The sequence below is a fragment of the Protopterus annectens genome, chromosome 11.part0 (genome assembly GCF_019279795.1).
Source record: "Protopterus annectens isolate FY-2018-M chromosome 11.part0, PAN1.0, whole genome shotgun sequence".
NCBI classification, from domain to species: domain Eukaryota; kingdom Metazoa; phylum Chordata; order Ceratodontiformes; family Protopteridae; genus Protopterus; species Protopterus annectens.
In genome coordinates this window covers 236,855,014-236,872,141 of record NC_056745.1, presented here as the reverse complement: position 1 = coordinate 236,872,141, position 17,128 = coordinate 236,855,014, and the positions used below count along the sequence as shown (strand labels likewise).

General features: G+C 37.5%; 1 protein-coding gene across 2 annotated transcripts in view; it reads right to left on the bottom strand.

The window, feature by feature from the left end:
- The window catches only part of ITPR2 (inositol 1,4,5-trisphosphate receptor type 2), a 2,416,542-nt gene that overhangs the window by 1,425,399 nt on the left and 974,015 nt on the right, over nucleotides 1–17,128 (bottom strand). For both annotated transcript variants that reach the window (XM_044087657.1, XM_044087658.1), the window contains exons 11-12: nucleotides 4,969–5,120; nucleotides 1,240–1,339 (exon numbers count right to left, since the gene is read on the bottom strand). In XM_044087657.1, coding sequence (XP_043943592.1) covers nucleotides 1,240–1,339; nucleotides 4,969–5,120 — 252 coding nt within the window. The remainder of the gene's footprint in view (nucleotides 1–1,239; nucleotides 1,340–4,968; nucleotides 5,121–17,128) is intronic.

Sequence of the window (17,128 nt, the reverse complement as noted above, 5' to 3'; positions counted from 1 at the left end):
TAAAACATAGCCAAAGGTATAGTCTGGGTTGTATGTAGCATTACTGCAACAAGTAATACACAGTACGGCTTGTAATGACTTAGGTTGTGAAGGATCGTAAATTCTAGGCCATAGAGGCATGCTCTGTAAATAGTGTAATAAGATAGTCATTCAGTGTTAGTCATGACGTTTACTTATGCTAAAATGCTATTTAGTTCTTTATTTAATTTGATTTACTGTGTTACATTTATTAAATACAAACAAAGATTTATTTAAAAAAAATGTTCTGTGAGGAATGTTGTCCACACTTTCAGGGACTTAGTATTTCAATGATTTTCAGTTCCCAGCATGCCACTGAGTTTACTGGTAGGTGGCATGTCATTGTAGATCCAGGTAGGTCAGGTGAATGAGAAGCTGCAGGACTGAGGAAACACACTTTAACCTGACAAAGAAAACCTAGCACTGTAGTTGGTTTAGATGCAAGCATGGCACTGTGCCACTACTGCAAGCCACGTCCACTCATCACCAAAGGGAAGGAGTTAGAATGACAAAAAGCACATCCCACACCACAACAGGTCTACACTTCTTTCTTCCATGCCAACCAGCTTTATTTTATTGGTCTCAGTTCCTAGGTTCCACTACAGCACTAGTAGGCCAAGTCCAAAAGAATAATCAATTCATTCTGGTTCAAGAGGGTAGAGTAGAGTGATTTCCAGGAAGTGATCATGGTCAGAAAAAAAAAAGTGAAAACATGCAGTAGGGAGCCTGCCCCAGACTGGGCTCTTATGCATAGGTGGTACTTGAAGACCAACCAAATGGTGTACTCAAAACTCAGATCTTTACTAAGGGTACTGTTTTGGCTTAAATAATAACACTTGTTGAAAAACATCATTTTGTGAAAGCTAGATAAAGATATCCCCAAAAACTGAAAGAAGAGGAAGTAACACTCAGCCATTATGCAAGAAAAAAAAAACTGTAAGGTTCCCATAGTTTTGTTTTCATTTCAATGATCTGATTACTGCTTTTTTGAAATCTTCAGGTTCCATTTATTATGTCACATCAAATGTCTAACTTCCTCACATAGTAGAAGATGAATATTAAAAATAAACACAGCCAAGTAACAGTCAGGTTACATAGCAACACCAAAGAGTTAATCACTTAAGTTCAAGTCCAAGTCAAGCATGGATTCAAAGTTGCAGACAAAGAGGTTTTATTTTCTTAATATGCTGCTCTACTGCCCGGAAGTAAGAAGACACTTACTTTTAACATAACAGGCCTTTCTTCTTCAGTATCTATAGGAATGTTTGTACTAGTCACCCATGTATTTGTGCAAAGATGTCGAAGTCTCACATAAGAATTCCTGAAACGGAACAAAAATTCAGAGTTAGCAGAAAATGTATGTTTGATGAGTTAATTACAAAAAAGAAATATTTAAAAAATGTTGAAAAAGTTTAACAAGAAGAAATCTATAATGTAGTGAAACAATTTTCTGAAAGAAGAAAAACATTGTGGTGTAGCAATCTCCATCAACAGTAAGCCTGGTTATAAAAATAATTGTTGAACATCTTTCTTAAATGAGATAGTCCACTCAACATTACAGTTACCTCCATGAAATAAACAGGCAGCTATGATTGTCAGACAAATATCTGGTCTCAGCAACTAAAACCCTAAACACTGAGGATGACACTTTCCATTCTAACGTTGTATCCAAAATTTGGAACTCAGTTCTGGCAGCCATCAAACAATCTTAATTCAACCATGTTTACAACATAACTGAAACCACATCTCCAACACACCTGGATAGGCCCCACTCAAGGAAGCTTCTTACCCACCTATTAAGGTCCTTTCCTACCAATACCTTCACATCCTCACTAGAAGTTAACAGACTGTGGAGGAAGTAGTTGTACTGTCAATGTCCTTTAACACCTATGTGTTTAGGAATATCACACCTCTAGCAGCCTACACACATCTTGCATTCCCAAGCATTTTCTGGGAAATAAACACATTTAAAAGACATAAAATAAACAAGTCAATATTTTGTGAACAATAAATGTTCTTATAACTGTACAAATAGCAATGTCATCAGCAAGAGGTGTTCTTTACAGTGATAATGCATTCATAGTCTTTCCATAAATATTAATATAATATGTTAAAATGCACAAAAACTCAAAATTATATGTTTTGCTAAACTTCCACAAACAAATTACCATATCTTAGAAACTGTAAAACCTAGATATATATTGTTGGAATATTTTTTTTTACTTAACTGGACATAAGGTTTCACATATGAAATTCTACCAATACCTTCACATCCTCACTATAAGTTAACAGACTATGGAGGGATAGCTCCATATATAGTATAGCTCATCAGATGAGGAACTGAAAGCACAACTTCAGGTTGTCAAAACTTTTTCAGATGATATTGGAATGTCATTTGGTCTTGATAAATGTGCAAAAGCAACCTTTAAAAAAGGAAAATTGCAGCACCAGGAAAACATCAGTTTGGGACAAAAATGTGATATAAAAGAACTTGAGCAAGAGGGGGTGTATAAATACTTGGGAATTGATGAAGGATCAGCAATAAAACATGAACAAATGTGAATAAAGCTTAGTAAGGAGTATTTTAGAAGACTTAAATTAATCCTGAAAACAGCACTGACACCTAGGAATAAGATCCAATCTATAAATCACTTTGCTCTTCCTGTCCTAACTTATAGTTTTGGAGTGACTGACTGGCCCCAAAAAGTGTTGGATAGACTGGATATTAAAACAAGAAGGATGCTTCATGCTCACTAAATGAGTTATAAAAATCAGTGTATACCAAGATTATATATTCCCCATTCTGAAGGAGGGATGGGCCTCCTTGAAATTGATTACATGTACAGATCTGTAATCGTGGGACTCCACACATATCTACTGACCTCACAAGATCCAAATGTGGGGAAGGTTTTGAAACATGAGGAGAATAAATCTAAGATGACATCTCTGCTTAATTTAGCAGAAGCATATCGACGTCAAGCAGGAATGGAAATCAAACCAGAAGTGGATAAAAACCAGGCAGCAACTGAATGTGCTAAAAAACAAAAGAAAGAATATAAGGTGAAGGACCAGATGAGAAGGCGAGAAATGTGGAAAAAACAAATATATTTGCAAGTATAGAAAACTTCTGGAAGAGCCTCATGTTGATCAAGAACGAATGCAGGAATGGTTAAGGAGAGGTGAATTTACATCAAGAAATGAAAGGTTAATATTGGCAGCCCAAGACAGTGGGCTACGTACACACTGGTTTACTAAGTCCACTGAACACATGGGAGAAACAGACATATGTAGGTTTTGTGGAACCAAATTGGAAACAGTCACACACCTTATTGCTGGTTGCGACTCTCTAATGGCAATGGGACTGTATACTGAAAGGCATAATAATGTGGCGAGATTGTTACACTGGAGATTGTGCAAACATTATGGTATCGAAGTGGCTGAAAAATACTGGAAACATGAGCCACAGAGAATCATAGAAAATGATGAAGTTTACATCACATCACCCAATACCAACAGTCCAAAACATAGATGCTAGAAAACCGGATATAGTGGTCCACGAAAAGAGGACAAAAGTAGCATTGATCATTGAAATTACCACACATAGTGACTTCAGTGTCTTGCGTACAGAGAGAGACACAAAGTCATAAAATACCTCGATCTGTAGGCAGAAATGAGAGCCATGTGAAAGAAAGATACCCAGACAGTTCCAATAGTAGTAGGAGCAACTGACAGTAGAAGGAGCAACTGGTCTTATAAAAAAGAATTTACAGTCATATTTAGATATGTTACTAATTCATGTAACACCGTACGAATTGCAGGAGAAGTCATTACTGGGCACATTGCGGGTGCTGCAAAGAGCACTTTTGGCTAACATCAAAGAGTGAAACAATACTAATTTCAAGAACTTTAATCGTACTTTGACTTAGGAACGGGGTCCATTCCTGTCATGGTATTAGAAACCCAAAAGACTTGGGAGAAATTAAAAAAGGCATACATTCTACATTGAGTCCATGTTTACTGAGATATTTACAGACATGTGAAGATGTATGCGTAATTTTATAATTAGGATTATAAACAATGAATATCTCACAAGATGTGGAACTTACAGTGTAAATATCAAGGACGGTTTTCTTCAACAGCATCTAAGGTTTTACCTGATGTCATGCAACAATTTAAGTCACTTGGCTTCTAAAGTACTAAGTACAGTGGGAAATATTGTTTATTTTTATAATTATTAACACATCACCTACCAATATTTCAGGTATAGTGTGATATAACTGGACAATCTCAACAAATTTTCTCGTCTCCCACCATGGCATATCATACCATTCCACTCAACATGTAGGGCTCTCAGTTATAAAATTATTAACATAAATATGAAGATATGAATAATAATTGTCAAACAGTAATTCATTTCACTACTGCAGAACATCTTATATTAACAATCTTAGTGTTATTTTGTTAATAACTCCTTGCACCTTCTAATACAGCCATTATCTGTTAAGTAAGTTCATTAAAGAAGCCAGGTCCAAACATAAGGCCTGGACACCATAAGGAGCCATAGGTGTGAACTGATAAAAAAAGGTGCTATAGGCTTGAATGTTCTTTTTATTCATGGCTATCAACTCTATCCCCCTCTCTTATCACTTGGTCTCTGTCCACAAAGCTCTTTTAGCTTTCTTCAATCTTCTTCACTTAATCTGACCACAAATGGCCGCAAATTCTTAACTTGCTTAATTTTTTTTTTCTTCCGCTAACCTACTAAACAATATTAAACTGCTTACATAATTTAATACAAATTTGATGCATTGTTATGCTGCTATTTTTATAAATATCTAACCCTTATTTTTCAATATTTCAATACATGTTCATTGTTTTTCCAAAACATATTTTCATTTTTTTACTTTGTGATTTTATTATTATTTACTTATTTTTTGTAGGAAGTATTACCTTGGAACCATACAGTCTGCTCTTTGAAGTGTAGTAGCATCCAACTCAAACAGAGAAGCAATATCATTCCCATGTGGTACTGAAACCAGTGTATAAACAATCTTTTCTTCTGCCTGCCACTTCTTCTTAGAGGTAAGGATATCTCGTACTCCCTAAAGGATAAAAAAATATAATCAGAAATACAGACAGCACCTAAAGATCACATTTAAATCATTCACTCCCACAGGATTACAAACGATTAAGAGGAATGGCCATTTCTCGTTATATGCGCTAGGTTACCTCATATTGCATAATGACCTGCAAAAACATTGTTAGCATATATTTAAAGATGGCCACATTTAATAAACCTCAAAATAAAAAGACAGATTCCTGATCCACTGATGAAGAAAAGAAAAACGTGTTTTCCTGGGTGGCCCCTCTACTTAAATATATCAACTTCAAACTCACACAATGCTGCAGGAAAGGGCAAAATCACTCCAACCTGCACTTTTGTGATACTGCACAGTCCAGCAAGCATCCCCCCTCAAAAAAGTAGCCAAAACACCTGAAAAATACAGAAAAATACAACTCCACAATCCATAGTTTATTTATTTAACATTTGTTAACCGGGAAAGTCCGACTTGGAACAAAGCCAATTTCCAGTGGAGGCCCGCGGAGAAATATTCCAGACACATATCTTTGTAATAATAATATAACTAAACCTCCCAAACCTCAACACCATCTCCCACAAACTAACTATATGGCAGGATGGATGACTTAAGAATGAACATATTTCTTCTGAAGACTGTAGATCAGTAAAGGAGATTGGTCAAAACCAGACTTAAGCTAAGTAGATATACAACATAACAGATATTCAGCAACTTGAATTTCTGTCTAAAATGGCACTTTTATATCTGATTGGATAGCCCAAGGTTCAAATCCGGTGAGAAGACATGTAGGAATTTACGTCTGTGCAAAGACAAAGTATGGTACTACTGCAGGTTCATAGGTAGGTACTAGGCTATCGGCAAAGGGCCTAAGTAAGCCTAGCCAACAAAGTTCCCTGGCTTACGCCACCCAAGAAAGTTATTTTCCTGTGCCCCTGTCGAGCAGAGCCACAGAAGTGATCCCCGGAGTGTGTTTCCTATTTCCCATCCACATCAAGATTTTTCTTGAAGAGTGCTAATGAGGAACTTTGCTTGACATAGATGGGTATCTTGTTCCAGATTATGGGAAGTCTCTGGGACAGGAAATCTATCCCTCCAGCACGTCCTGTTTATTGTGGTGACAAGGATTAGGTCCCTAGAGCATGTAGCTCAGAGGGATTGGGATTTTTTTAGGTGTAGCATGTCCAACAGCTCTAGGTTTGACATAGCTTTATATGTTAGGCAGAGATCACCTTGGAGTAGGCAATATGTTACGGAGTAAAGCTGGAGTTTTTTGAGATGGTCAGTGTAGGGCATCTGTTTGAGGACAGTAATCCTCTTCGTGAGGTACTTCTGTGGCCTTTCCAGCTGCTGCAGAGGTCTTGTGAGGTACATTCCAAAAGAGGCTTTGTACTCTGCAATGGGTCTAATGAGTGTCGAGTGGAAGGGAACAATGACCTCTTTGTTTCATGGAAGAGAACCCTTTTGTGATGGTGTGTGCCATGTAGAAGGATTTCCTGACTACTGTGGTGATGTGATTATCAAAAGAGAGACTACTGTCCATCTGGGTCCGGGTCCCAAGGTCTCTTATCACACATTCGGTGTTAAGTAGACTGTCGCCTATGTGGTAGTTCATGGGTACAGAGTTTTTACCAAAGGGGATGACAATGCACATTTTGGCATTGAGCTTGAGGCCATGGCTCTGACACCAGGCACCTGACTCAGTGAGGCCCTTCTGTAGGATGTCCACATCATTTGCTGACTCGACTATGGCTCCTAGTTTGCAGTCATCTGTGAACTTCGTTAGCCAAAGGCCTTCTGTGTTAGCCTGTACTTCAGAGAAGTAGATATCAAACAGGAGAAGTCCCAGGACTGATCCCTGTGGTACTCCACTTGTCACTGGTTTGAAGTCAGACTTGGAGTCTGCAACTTTTACAGTGTGGGTTCTGTCAGTGAGTCAGTTGGCAACCCATCTTGTGATGTAGGGATTTATACCTAGTTTAATGAGTTTAGCTATAACTCCAGAATAGGGGATAGTGTCGAAAGCCTAGGTGAGGTCAAGATAGGCTGTGTGAACCACCTTACCCTCGTCTACGGCTTTGGTAACTGCCTCAAAGAAGTCAATCAGGTTCAGGAGGCATGATCTTCCTTTCACAAACCCAAACTGGGTGGGGTGCAGAGTTTGGAGGTTATCAATATCTTTGTTTATGAGTTCCATGATGATACATTCCATGGCCTTGCAGACCAGGCTCTTCAGGCTAATAGGGCAATAGTTCTCGGGATCAGTGGTGGCTCCCCCTTTGTGGAGTGGGATAACTGTTGCTGTGTGCCATTCAGTGGGCACAAAGCCTGATGTGAGTCTATGATTAAACATGGTGCTTAGGTGGGAAGCCAGTTTGTTCTGAAGTTCATGTAAAACACAGCCTGGGATGTTGTCCGGTCCCATGGATGCTGTGTTTTTTGCTTTAGAGAGTGCAGCTTTTACCTGCGTAGTTGCAATTACAGGGTCTCTGCATCTTACTGTATAGATATGGGCTGTTTAGGGGGTGAGAAGGGGGTAAAGTTAGCACTGAACCTATCTGCCAGGATGTTGGCAATATCAGTTGATTCTGTAATTTTCGTGCCGTTGTGCTGTAAACTGAGGGCAGATCTGGGTGTTGCCATTGAGATTCTTGACATAGCTATAGAATGCTTTGTGGATGTCCTTAGAATCAGTGGCGAGTTTTTCGTAGCTAGATTTGGAGGATCTTATAAGGGATCTCAGCTTCTTACTGATGCTGACCAGGGAGCTCCTCCACTCATGGGATCTTACTCTCTTTTGCAAAAGTTTCTTCTGTTGTAAAGTTTGTTTATGGCAGGGGACCACCAGATTGGCTTCCTTTTTTTGGAGGATAGCATCTTGGTTCTGTTTGGGATAGCATGATCCATGCAGTCGTGCAAGTGCTTATAGAGTGCATTTGTGCAGGATTCAGTAGCTGTAACTGCATTGTCCATCTGCATGGGTGTGGTGAAGTTTGACTATTTTAAAAATTCTCCCAACAGTGAGGTTAGAAGATCTAGGATTAAGCCTAGTGTAAGGTACTTCCCCAATTTTTTTTTCAGTGTCATGAATACGGAAAACTGACATTAATTAATTAGCCAAGACTAGTCCAGAACAATTCAGAGAAAGAGCTTTATGACCTTGTTTATGCCATAAGAACATAAATGTGCTACATCTTAATCAAAACACCACTTCCTGAAATCCAACCCTAGGAGGACAATTACACAGTATACACAAGGTTTCCTGTGTTGTTTGGGGAGTTGCTGGAATTTCCTCTCCATCTCCAATCATTTTCCTACTCTAAGGGAATACAGTTAAGGCTTCTTTTTCACCCCCTGAGCATCTCTTGTGAAAATCTACTATGGGAAAGTTAAATTAAGACACCCTGTCTCCTACAGTATAATAAAATAATGTAATGTCCATTTGCTCATGGTCAGGTGGCTAGCTCATGACTTTCCTGAAACAGCTGGCTTTACCAATAATGTTCAAAAAAACCTAGAATGCCATTCAGCAACGTTATTTAATAAATAGTATTTTCTTAAGATGAGAGCTAATGGCCATGTGATCCTTTGAAGCTGCAGTGTAAATGAAGACTCGGAAAGGCTCTGACACAGTCTGTTCTCCCAACAGAAAAGCAGTGATGATTTGTGAATGGTCCAGGATGTGGTTGCAAGATAGTCACTCGTTGATGAATGAATCAAAAAGGAAATTAAGGAAGTGAAGATGCATGAAATTATGCAAACACCGAATTATATGGCTGTTCCTCACTGGCGATTAATTGGTTTATTATTCTCTGTGGGAATATGATGTACAAAAAAAAAAAAAGATTCTTAAAAGACGCTTACTGTGAATAATAGTCTTTCATTTAATTGACATGATTTTTGTGAACCCAAAGCATCTAAAACCCTGGAAAGCTACAAGTCAAAACAGTAATGCTTCCAAGATCACAAAGCAAATATATTTTAATATGCAGGTGGGCTCGCCCCCTAGAACAGCTAGAATGGGGCAAGCCCTACATTCCACACAATATATGTACCAACTCCAAGATCGCACAAACATGGAGAAGAGGAAGTAAGTGAAGAAAACGCAACGCTCACCTACTCGTTCTTCTCAGAGTCTGTCTGTCATGACATGTTGCCAGTAATTTTTCAGGTCTGACATTTGGAGTGTCAATCATCTGGCCTGTGACAAACAGTACCACTTCCTCTTAAAACAACTTTAAGTATATCTCTAGATGGCTTTTGAAGATCAGTGTGTCTGTAAGGACTGAAATTTATTCATTCAATAAAGTGAACTCATGACTGCCAAAAGTCATCCTAATCCATGTTTTTTAATTTACAAAAAAAAAAAAAAAAAAAAACTGCATTGATTTGCATGATATCCCCAAGAATATACCAGAGACTCCAATTTTATATACTGCTTATGTCAAGCCTGTGGATCTGTGCTGTCAGAAGGCATGATGATATGGAAGCTGGTGAGAAGGAAATTATTTTATTCACTAGATGTAAACTGTTTGCTAAAGCTTTTTTGTATTATTTCATATGGTAACTAACTTTTTGTCAAACAACAGAAGTGAAGCAGAAGACAGCAATCAAGATAAAAAACATTAAAGCTAAACAGCTTTTAAAACAATTCATAAGGATTATCTCTAACACAGAAAGGCATACAATATTAAGTAAAGATCAGTAGTTATAACTGGGAACATTGTATATGGCTTAGCCTGCCAGTATCTGAAATATACAATGGCACACAAAATATGGCTACAAGTCTACAGACAGATTTCAGAATTATGCAGAAACATACACATGAGATCTCAGATTAACTGTAGGTGGAAAGTAGTGAATAGAAAACATAATATAGCATGACCTAATGACAGATTCCAAAGTGTTTTGGACAAGTGAAACTACCATTTTAAGCTTAAGGGAAAAATTCAAAATATGAAACATTCAAGTTCAGTAGTGCAAGGCAAAAAAGACGGTGAGTTTATGCATAAATACTACATTAAGCTAGAGGAACTAGCTGTAAATTATGAGTTCAGACACATCAAAACACAGATAAAAGCACACAGGAGTGATAGGTATAGAGGAAAGCAATAGATAAGCCACAAAGTACCTTATTCAACCTGTTCCATTACGCTACATCCCCTTGTATTTCGGAAGCATATGCAAATGAGAATGAAAATATAAAAATAAAACACCAATAAAATAACAAGAAGAGGCAGCTAGCCAATGAAATCAAAATGAAACAAGATAGGAAAGTCAAGAGTTTGCAAACAGCTAGACCAATACAACCAACATTTCTATACCATTTATCTATTGTGAATTTGAAGTTTGACACTTCCAACTTCCCTTATATCCTTAGGGAGAGAGTTCCATAATGTTCCTGGTCTATGATGGAAATACATGATCTTAATAATTTTTTAACATCAGGAAGAATTACATGTAGATTGTAATAAATGGTATTGATGCTATACCTCAAAAATTCATGGATGCAATGTAATGGTTATGCCTCATTTCTTACTGATTTGTACACAGGAATCAAGTCACCTCTTAAAAGCGTAATGCCGACTGAGTACAGGAAAGAGTCTCCAACCTCTCTTTACAACCAAGGTTTTTCAATCCTCTCACTTGCCTAGTGACAATCTTCTGGACTCGCTCAACTCTACTTATTTGGCAAGTGTTACAACAACTGAAAGACTCACAGTATTGCATAACAGGCTGTCTGGTAGAGATAAAAAGTGGAATCAAGACTTCTTCCTCTCAACTACTAGCACTCTAAGATGTCTTTTGAAAAACAGCACTTTCTCACCATTCTCCTGATATGATCATCAAACTCCAAAGCAATTTCTACAATGTATTCTATATCTCTAATGGGACTTACTGAGGTCAAAATTTCATTATTCAGATCATAAGGATAATGGTTGCTTCCAGAACCAAAATGCATCAGACTGCATTTCTTGGAATTAAAATTGCATACCAAGTTTTTGTGACTCACCTGAATGTAATGCCTAGCTAATTTTGTAATTTATTATGATCATAAATATACCCCCCACCTTAGAGTCACCTGTAAATTTACTTAGCCAGGTGCTATCACATACTGGAAACTCAAACATCAATAGTCCAAACAACATGGGACTAACAATAGACCCCTGGGGGACTCCCAATCAACATTTCTTATTTTGGAAAAGAAGGCCTTATTCTCACCCCCTAATTTCCTTCCTGATAGCCATTTGGCTAACCCAGTGTACAGTGTAGATATTCATACTAAGTTTTAACATAATATCAAGTATTCTGTCATGAGAATAGAACCAAAGGCCTTCACCACATCCAGGTAAATAACACCACTAGCAAGGCCCAAGTCCATTGAGCAACATATGTTATTTTAAAACTGGATAAGATTAGTCAAACATGATCTCCTCACAAGGAAACCTTGTTAATAAATACCAGATACAGGGAAAACTCAGAACTCTCCTAGGCAAATAATCTACCAACATGTATATGCATTGTAAAGGGAGGAGACCAATGCATTGTACAAACATTCTATTAGCTGTTCCAATTTTAATTCATTTGTATTTTATATTGTAAAAGGTAAATCCATCCACTGGGATGGTACTTTGGAAGTGTTGTTAGATTCAAGGGGAACTGCACTGGCAGTTGTTGCTTGATGCCACAACAACACCTGGTTTAAATGACAAGGACTCTGTATAGAGATTGTTACAAATGAAAAGGGACACAGTGTAATTTTTTTTAAGAAAAGTTATTTTCTTGTTAGTTGTGTGTATTAATAAGAGCTTTATTATTATTATTTCTTGTATGGTATTTTACGTAATGATTTTTTATGGAACATTTGCAGCTGAACTTTTTTACCATTGGTTAGTATTGGCATACATGTATTTACTGGTGTTTAACAGTGCATTATTGGCGACTTAATTGAGTATTGCTTATTTTTGTTATATAATGTGGTTGTCAGGATTTTACAAACAGTTCTGATGAAGTTCTGTATGGTGTGAGGAATGAAAGTGCGTAGCTGTTCATCATAACTCCTGTTGCTACCTCGGAGTGGCAACGTTTTTGTTTTTTTGTTACACAGTTTGGGTTTTGTTAGTGTTGTACTACTTGGTTGTTCATTTAAAACCAAAGGGACTAAATACATTTTCACTGCTTCTATCTTGCTATCCATATCCATGAACAAGAGCTTCCAGTTTCTCAGTTCTTATATTATCTTTTGTTTAGTCTGTTCCCACATATCCTTTAGCTGCCATAATTTCATCTACTCCAAGGTAATCCATTTTATCATGGCCCCATAAATATGGGTATTGCTGAACCACTTCATGTGTGGGTACATAGTTTACAGCTATAGTCTTTGTTTTGTCTTCATTCATTTTACATCCTGAAAAGACTTAAAACCATCTCAGAATGTACCATAACACTGAGATGTCCTTTTCTAGTTTTATCAGACAGAAAATAATATCATCTTCAAATAAAGCCCACTTTTCCTGAATACTATACCAGTTATATCCTTGAATCCCTTATCTTATTTGCCAATGGCTCTAAATGTAGAGTAAATAAAAAAGGGAGAAGGGCATCCTTGCTTGGTTCCTCTGTTCAGACTCAACTTCCCTCCCACTTTAATTTTTGCCTCTGATCCCTCATATATCCTCCTAATTAACCATGTTATTGTATTAGGGAATGCAAATGCTTCCATTGCACTACTCTGTCAAATGCCTTGTCTGCATCAAGATCCACCAACAGTATCTATCAATTTTGGCAACATCTTTCCCATTCTTTTAGTTATTTCAGACATAAACACTTTATAATTATGAATTAAAATTGAAATGGATCTTTATGAAGCTGGGTCTGATGAGTCCTTCCTGTCTTTAGGTATTACAGCCACCTGAGCTTTCTTCCAGGAGGTAGGTGATTTCCCTTCCTTCTAAAATATTGTTAAATAAAACCTTCCAGATCTTTATCCCTTTCTTCCCTTCTAGCTTCCAGACTTGCACAGGAATACCATTTACTCCTGGAGAAGTTCCTGCAGATTGATTATATACCAGTGTTTTTATCTCACCTGCTCCTGTCTTAACCTCAAACCCTGGCACATCTAAGTATTCCATAAATATTTCCATTTCTGCTTTTTTTGATTTCCACGTTGTTCTGCTTCATACAACTTTTCATAAAATTTCTGAAATACCTCTAATACCGCTACAGGATGTCTAGCTATTTTTCTTGTTATAGGCTCCCTAAGTTTAGCAACAACCCTTTTGACTTTCTGTTGCCTAAGTCATTGCGCTAAAAGTTTTTGCGCTCTGAAATTATTATCAAAAAACAGTTGCTGTAGTGCAATCATTCCAAACCCATGCATATTATCCAGATACTCCTTTATTTTCTCTGTAGTAATCTGTAACTGCACCTCTTCTTCTTCTGTGAAATTTGCAAAACCTTTGTCTCTAAATAATTCTTAACCATATCTCTCTTTCTTTTATTGCTACCCTATTTTTGAACTCCACCTTCATTTTATTCCACTCACTAGCTATAACTTCTGAAGAAATTTCTATCTTCCCTAAAAATTGTCAAACAATTTCCACCACCCACTCCTTAAATTCCTCTCTTTGTAAACATGTAGATGGGGAAGCTCCAGTTTCTCATTTCTGCTTCATTACCCTGCATTTTTATCTTGGTCATTATTGACACATGTTATGAATGTTATGAATGTATGTTGAGGTTTTCAATAAATGCACATGTTCCTGTGAAATAACATAGCCATAAGAGATATACTTCATTACAGGACTAATTCAACTAAACCTATTTTTTATACAGAACAAAGTCATAAGATAAATAAAACAAATGCTAATTTGATTAGGTATGTAACAACATTTAATGTCAGGACTGCTGAAGTAGACAAAATAATTAGGAAGAATTGGAATATTTTTGTTAATTATGCCAGAACTGCAAAGACCCCTGGGCAATAGACTGAGTTTTGTGTATAGAAATTTGTATAATTTAAAAATTAGATGTTAAAATTGCTTGGCGGCTGCGGTAGTGAAGCGGTTAGCATTGCCACCTCACAGCAAGAGGTTCTCGGGTTCGATTCTCAGATGGGGTGCCTTCTGTGTGGAATCTGCATGTCTTCCCTGTGGTCGTGTGGATTTCCTCCGGGTGCTCCGGTTTCCTCCCACATCCCAAAGACATGCTGTAGATGGACTGGACACTCTAAATTGGCCCTAGGTGTGAGTGTGTGCATGAGTGTGTCCCTTCTGTGGAAGGCTGGGCACCAGGCTGGCAACTCGACACCGTAAAACTCTACTGCCAATCACGAGCGGACAGATGATCTGCTGTGGTGACCCCTAACCGGGAAAAGCCAAAAGAAGAAGAAGATGTTAAAATTGTTAAGAATGATTTTGGAAGGTTTGGTACATTTCCATAGGTTCATAGATTAGTACTAAGCTAACTGCTCTTGCAAGCCATTTTAAGCCTAGCCAATTATCCCTTGTGAGACTCAAACCCTGCACCTTGTGTTTGCAAGACAAACACCTTAACCATTAGGCCACCCTCCCAACCATTTCCTTGTTTAAACTGCAGTTGCTGTGCTAATATTTCATCAAGCAGTATTTTATTTAATCATCCAATAACAAATGAACATTTTATTTTCCATTGTTCAGCTACATGTAATACAATGCATTTGGTTTATCTAGCAGTATGCATGAAATGTTACTCCTTCTATATAGGAAAGACCACTAGAAAATTAAAAGAATGTATAATGGAGCACAAATCCGATATATGTAGAAAGGTTTTGACAAATGCTTTAAGTAAACACATTATGGATAGTGGATCCGAGCATTTCTTTTAAATTTAGGGTAATTGAACAGGTATTGAGACAAATTAGAGGTGGGGACACTAATAATGCATTGGAGAACAAGGAATATGCATGGATAATAAAACTGCAGGCTGACCAGTTTTCAGGTCTTAACAGCACTGTCAGTATTAAGCCTGTTTTAGTTAAGAAACTAACACAACTACATTAATATAACTGTGATGAAATGAATGAATATATAAAAAGTTTATTATATTTATGAGTGAAAAATGTTTTATTCTATTTATAAGCATACTTTATTAATTAGTTATTTTTACTTGCTGACTGTGATCATGTGATTTTCTTGATTTCCTTTAAATGTACTGAAAAGTTTTATATTGGAATAGCACTGAGGAAGGGTTATACCCGAAAGCTTTGCTTGTTTGCAATAAATTTGTTGTGCGTCTTAGAGCAGTCTTGAAGTTCATTCATTTTGAGCCATAAATTGTACCAAAGCCTGAGTTTGAACTGGGTTTTGCTGAACAGCTGCAGTATTCTTCCCAGACAGTGTTTTCTCTTCATCTTTTCTGGTTGATTTTCTTTCAGATTCTGTAAATGTATCCTTTTCTGGCATCCTGACAGTGTGCTTACTAACCAATAAATACATTTTACTCAAGATGACAATATCATTGGCTGTTGTTTCTTAGTTTCTTTTTTCACATGGGGAGAGCTGAAATTGAGCTGTTGATCAGTCTACAGCCACCTTGGAAGTCAGTACATTAACAATCTTGGTAGCATTTTGTTAATTCCTTGCCCTTTCTAATACTACCTATTATTAACTGGTAAATCACTTAGTTAAAGAAGCCAGACTAAAAAAAAGTTTTGGATACCATGGATGTTAACTAGAAATATACAAAAAAAAAAGAAAAGCACTATAGACTTAAATGAGATACTGAGATTAATATCTCGCCATAACACATTCACTAAAGACCATAGTGAGGGCCATCTCAGTACTATGCCCAGCTTGAAAAAACAGAGTGGCAGGAGTCTTTGATATCATCTCAGAAAGGATTCCAACTTTAAGTATACTAGTTCCTCAGGAACCTTAGTCAGAAATGATAGATTTGAGAAAGCAGCAATTGTGTAGATTGTTTTTGTCTTCAAAAAGGCATGGCAAGATAAAAGCAATCAAAGCCACCTTCAAATGAAGTCAGACTGTAAAGAACTGAGCCTACTGCATGCAAGTACGCCAAGACCCATCTGGTGGGTCCAGGATCCAATGTATAAGTGACAGTATGATTTTTAGAAATACTGCAAATAAAATTACCACAATAGAGAATAAAAACTCACACCTGCCAAGAGGTAACTCATCTTACAGTGGATTGCAGATACAACCCCAACAAGCAGCTTGTGGGTTCTTGATCTGATCAGAGAAAGCTTGAGAACAAAGCAACAAGTAGCTAAGTTAGATTCTTCAGCAGATAAAGCCTTCCATGTAATGAGAGAGTCTGGACTGTGCAGCTTCCACACAATACAGAAGAGAACAGCTGGGTGATACGGTGTTGCACACATCTCCTGAAAAGTATTCAGACTTCCAGTGCGAGATCTCATCAAAGTAAACTGCAAAAAAGGAGATCCAGGGCAAGCCTCTCGCCAGCACACCAGAGCAATGCCACTTGTGCTCAATCCTTCTGCTAGTCGTCATGAGCTCATGGAGCTCAAAATCAAACAATGTCTCCTGGAGCACCCAGGTGGACTGGCCATATATAGCTTGGGGCCACAGTGTCATGTAAGAAAGCAAGGGCTTGGCTACAAAGGCAAACCAACTTGGCATGACTAGTAACACTAGAGTTTTGAAGATGGAATAGTTATTCAGAAGTAGTAATGTTCTAGGTGATCAGACCAAGTCTTCTGCACTGCAGAAGGCCCAAGTCCAAGGGTTCCACCTGAGACTAACTGACCAAGTATGAAATGACCATGTGTCCAATTCAACAAAAAGGTCACTAATCACACCACTGTTAGAAGACTAAGCCTGAGTCTATGGGTAGCAGAGATAACAACATTAGTAAAACCGGAATCCCTTCAAAATACAAAGGAATTTGTTTAAAAAAGTGACTTATCAACCATAATGCAGAAATTCCCCAAGATGAGCTACCTGGAGTACACAAACATGGAGGAGACATAGTCAGTGAACTCTTCAGGGAAC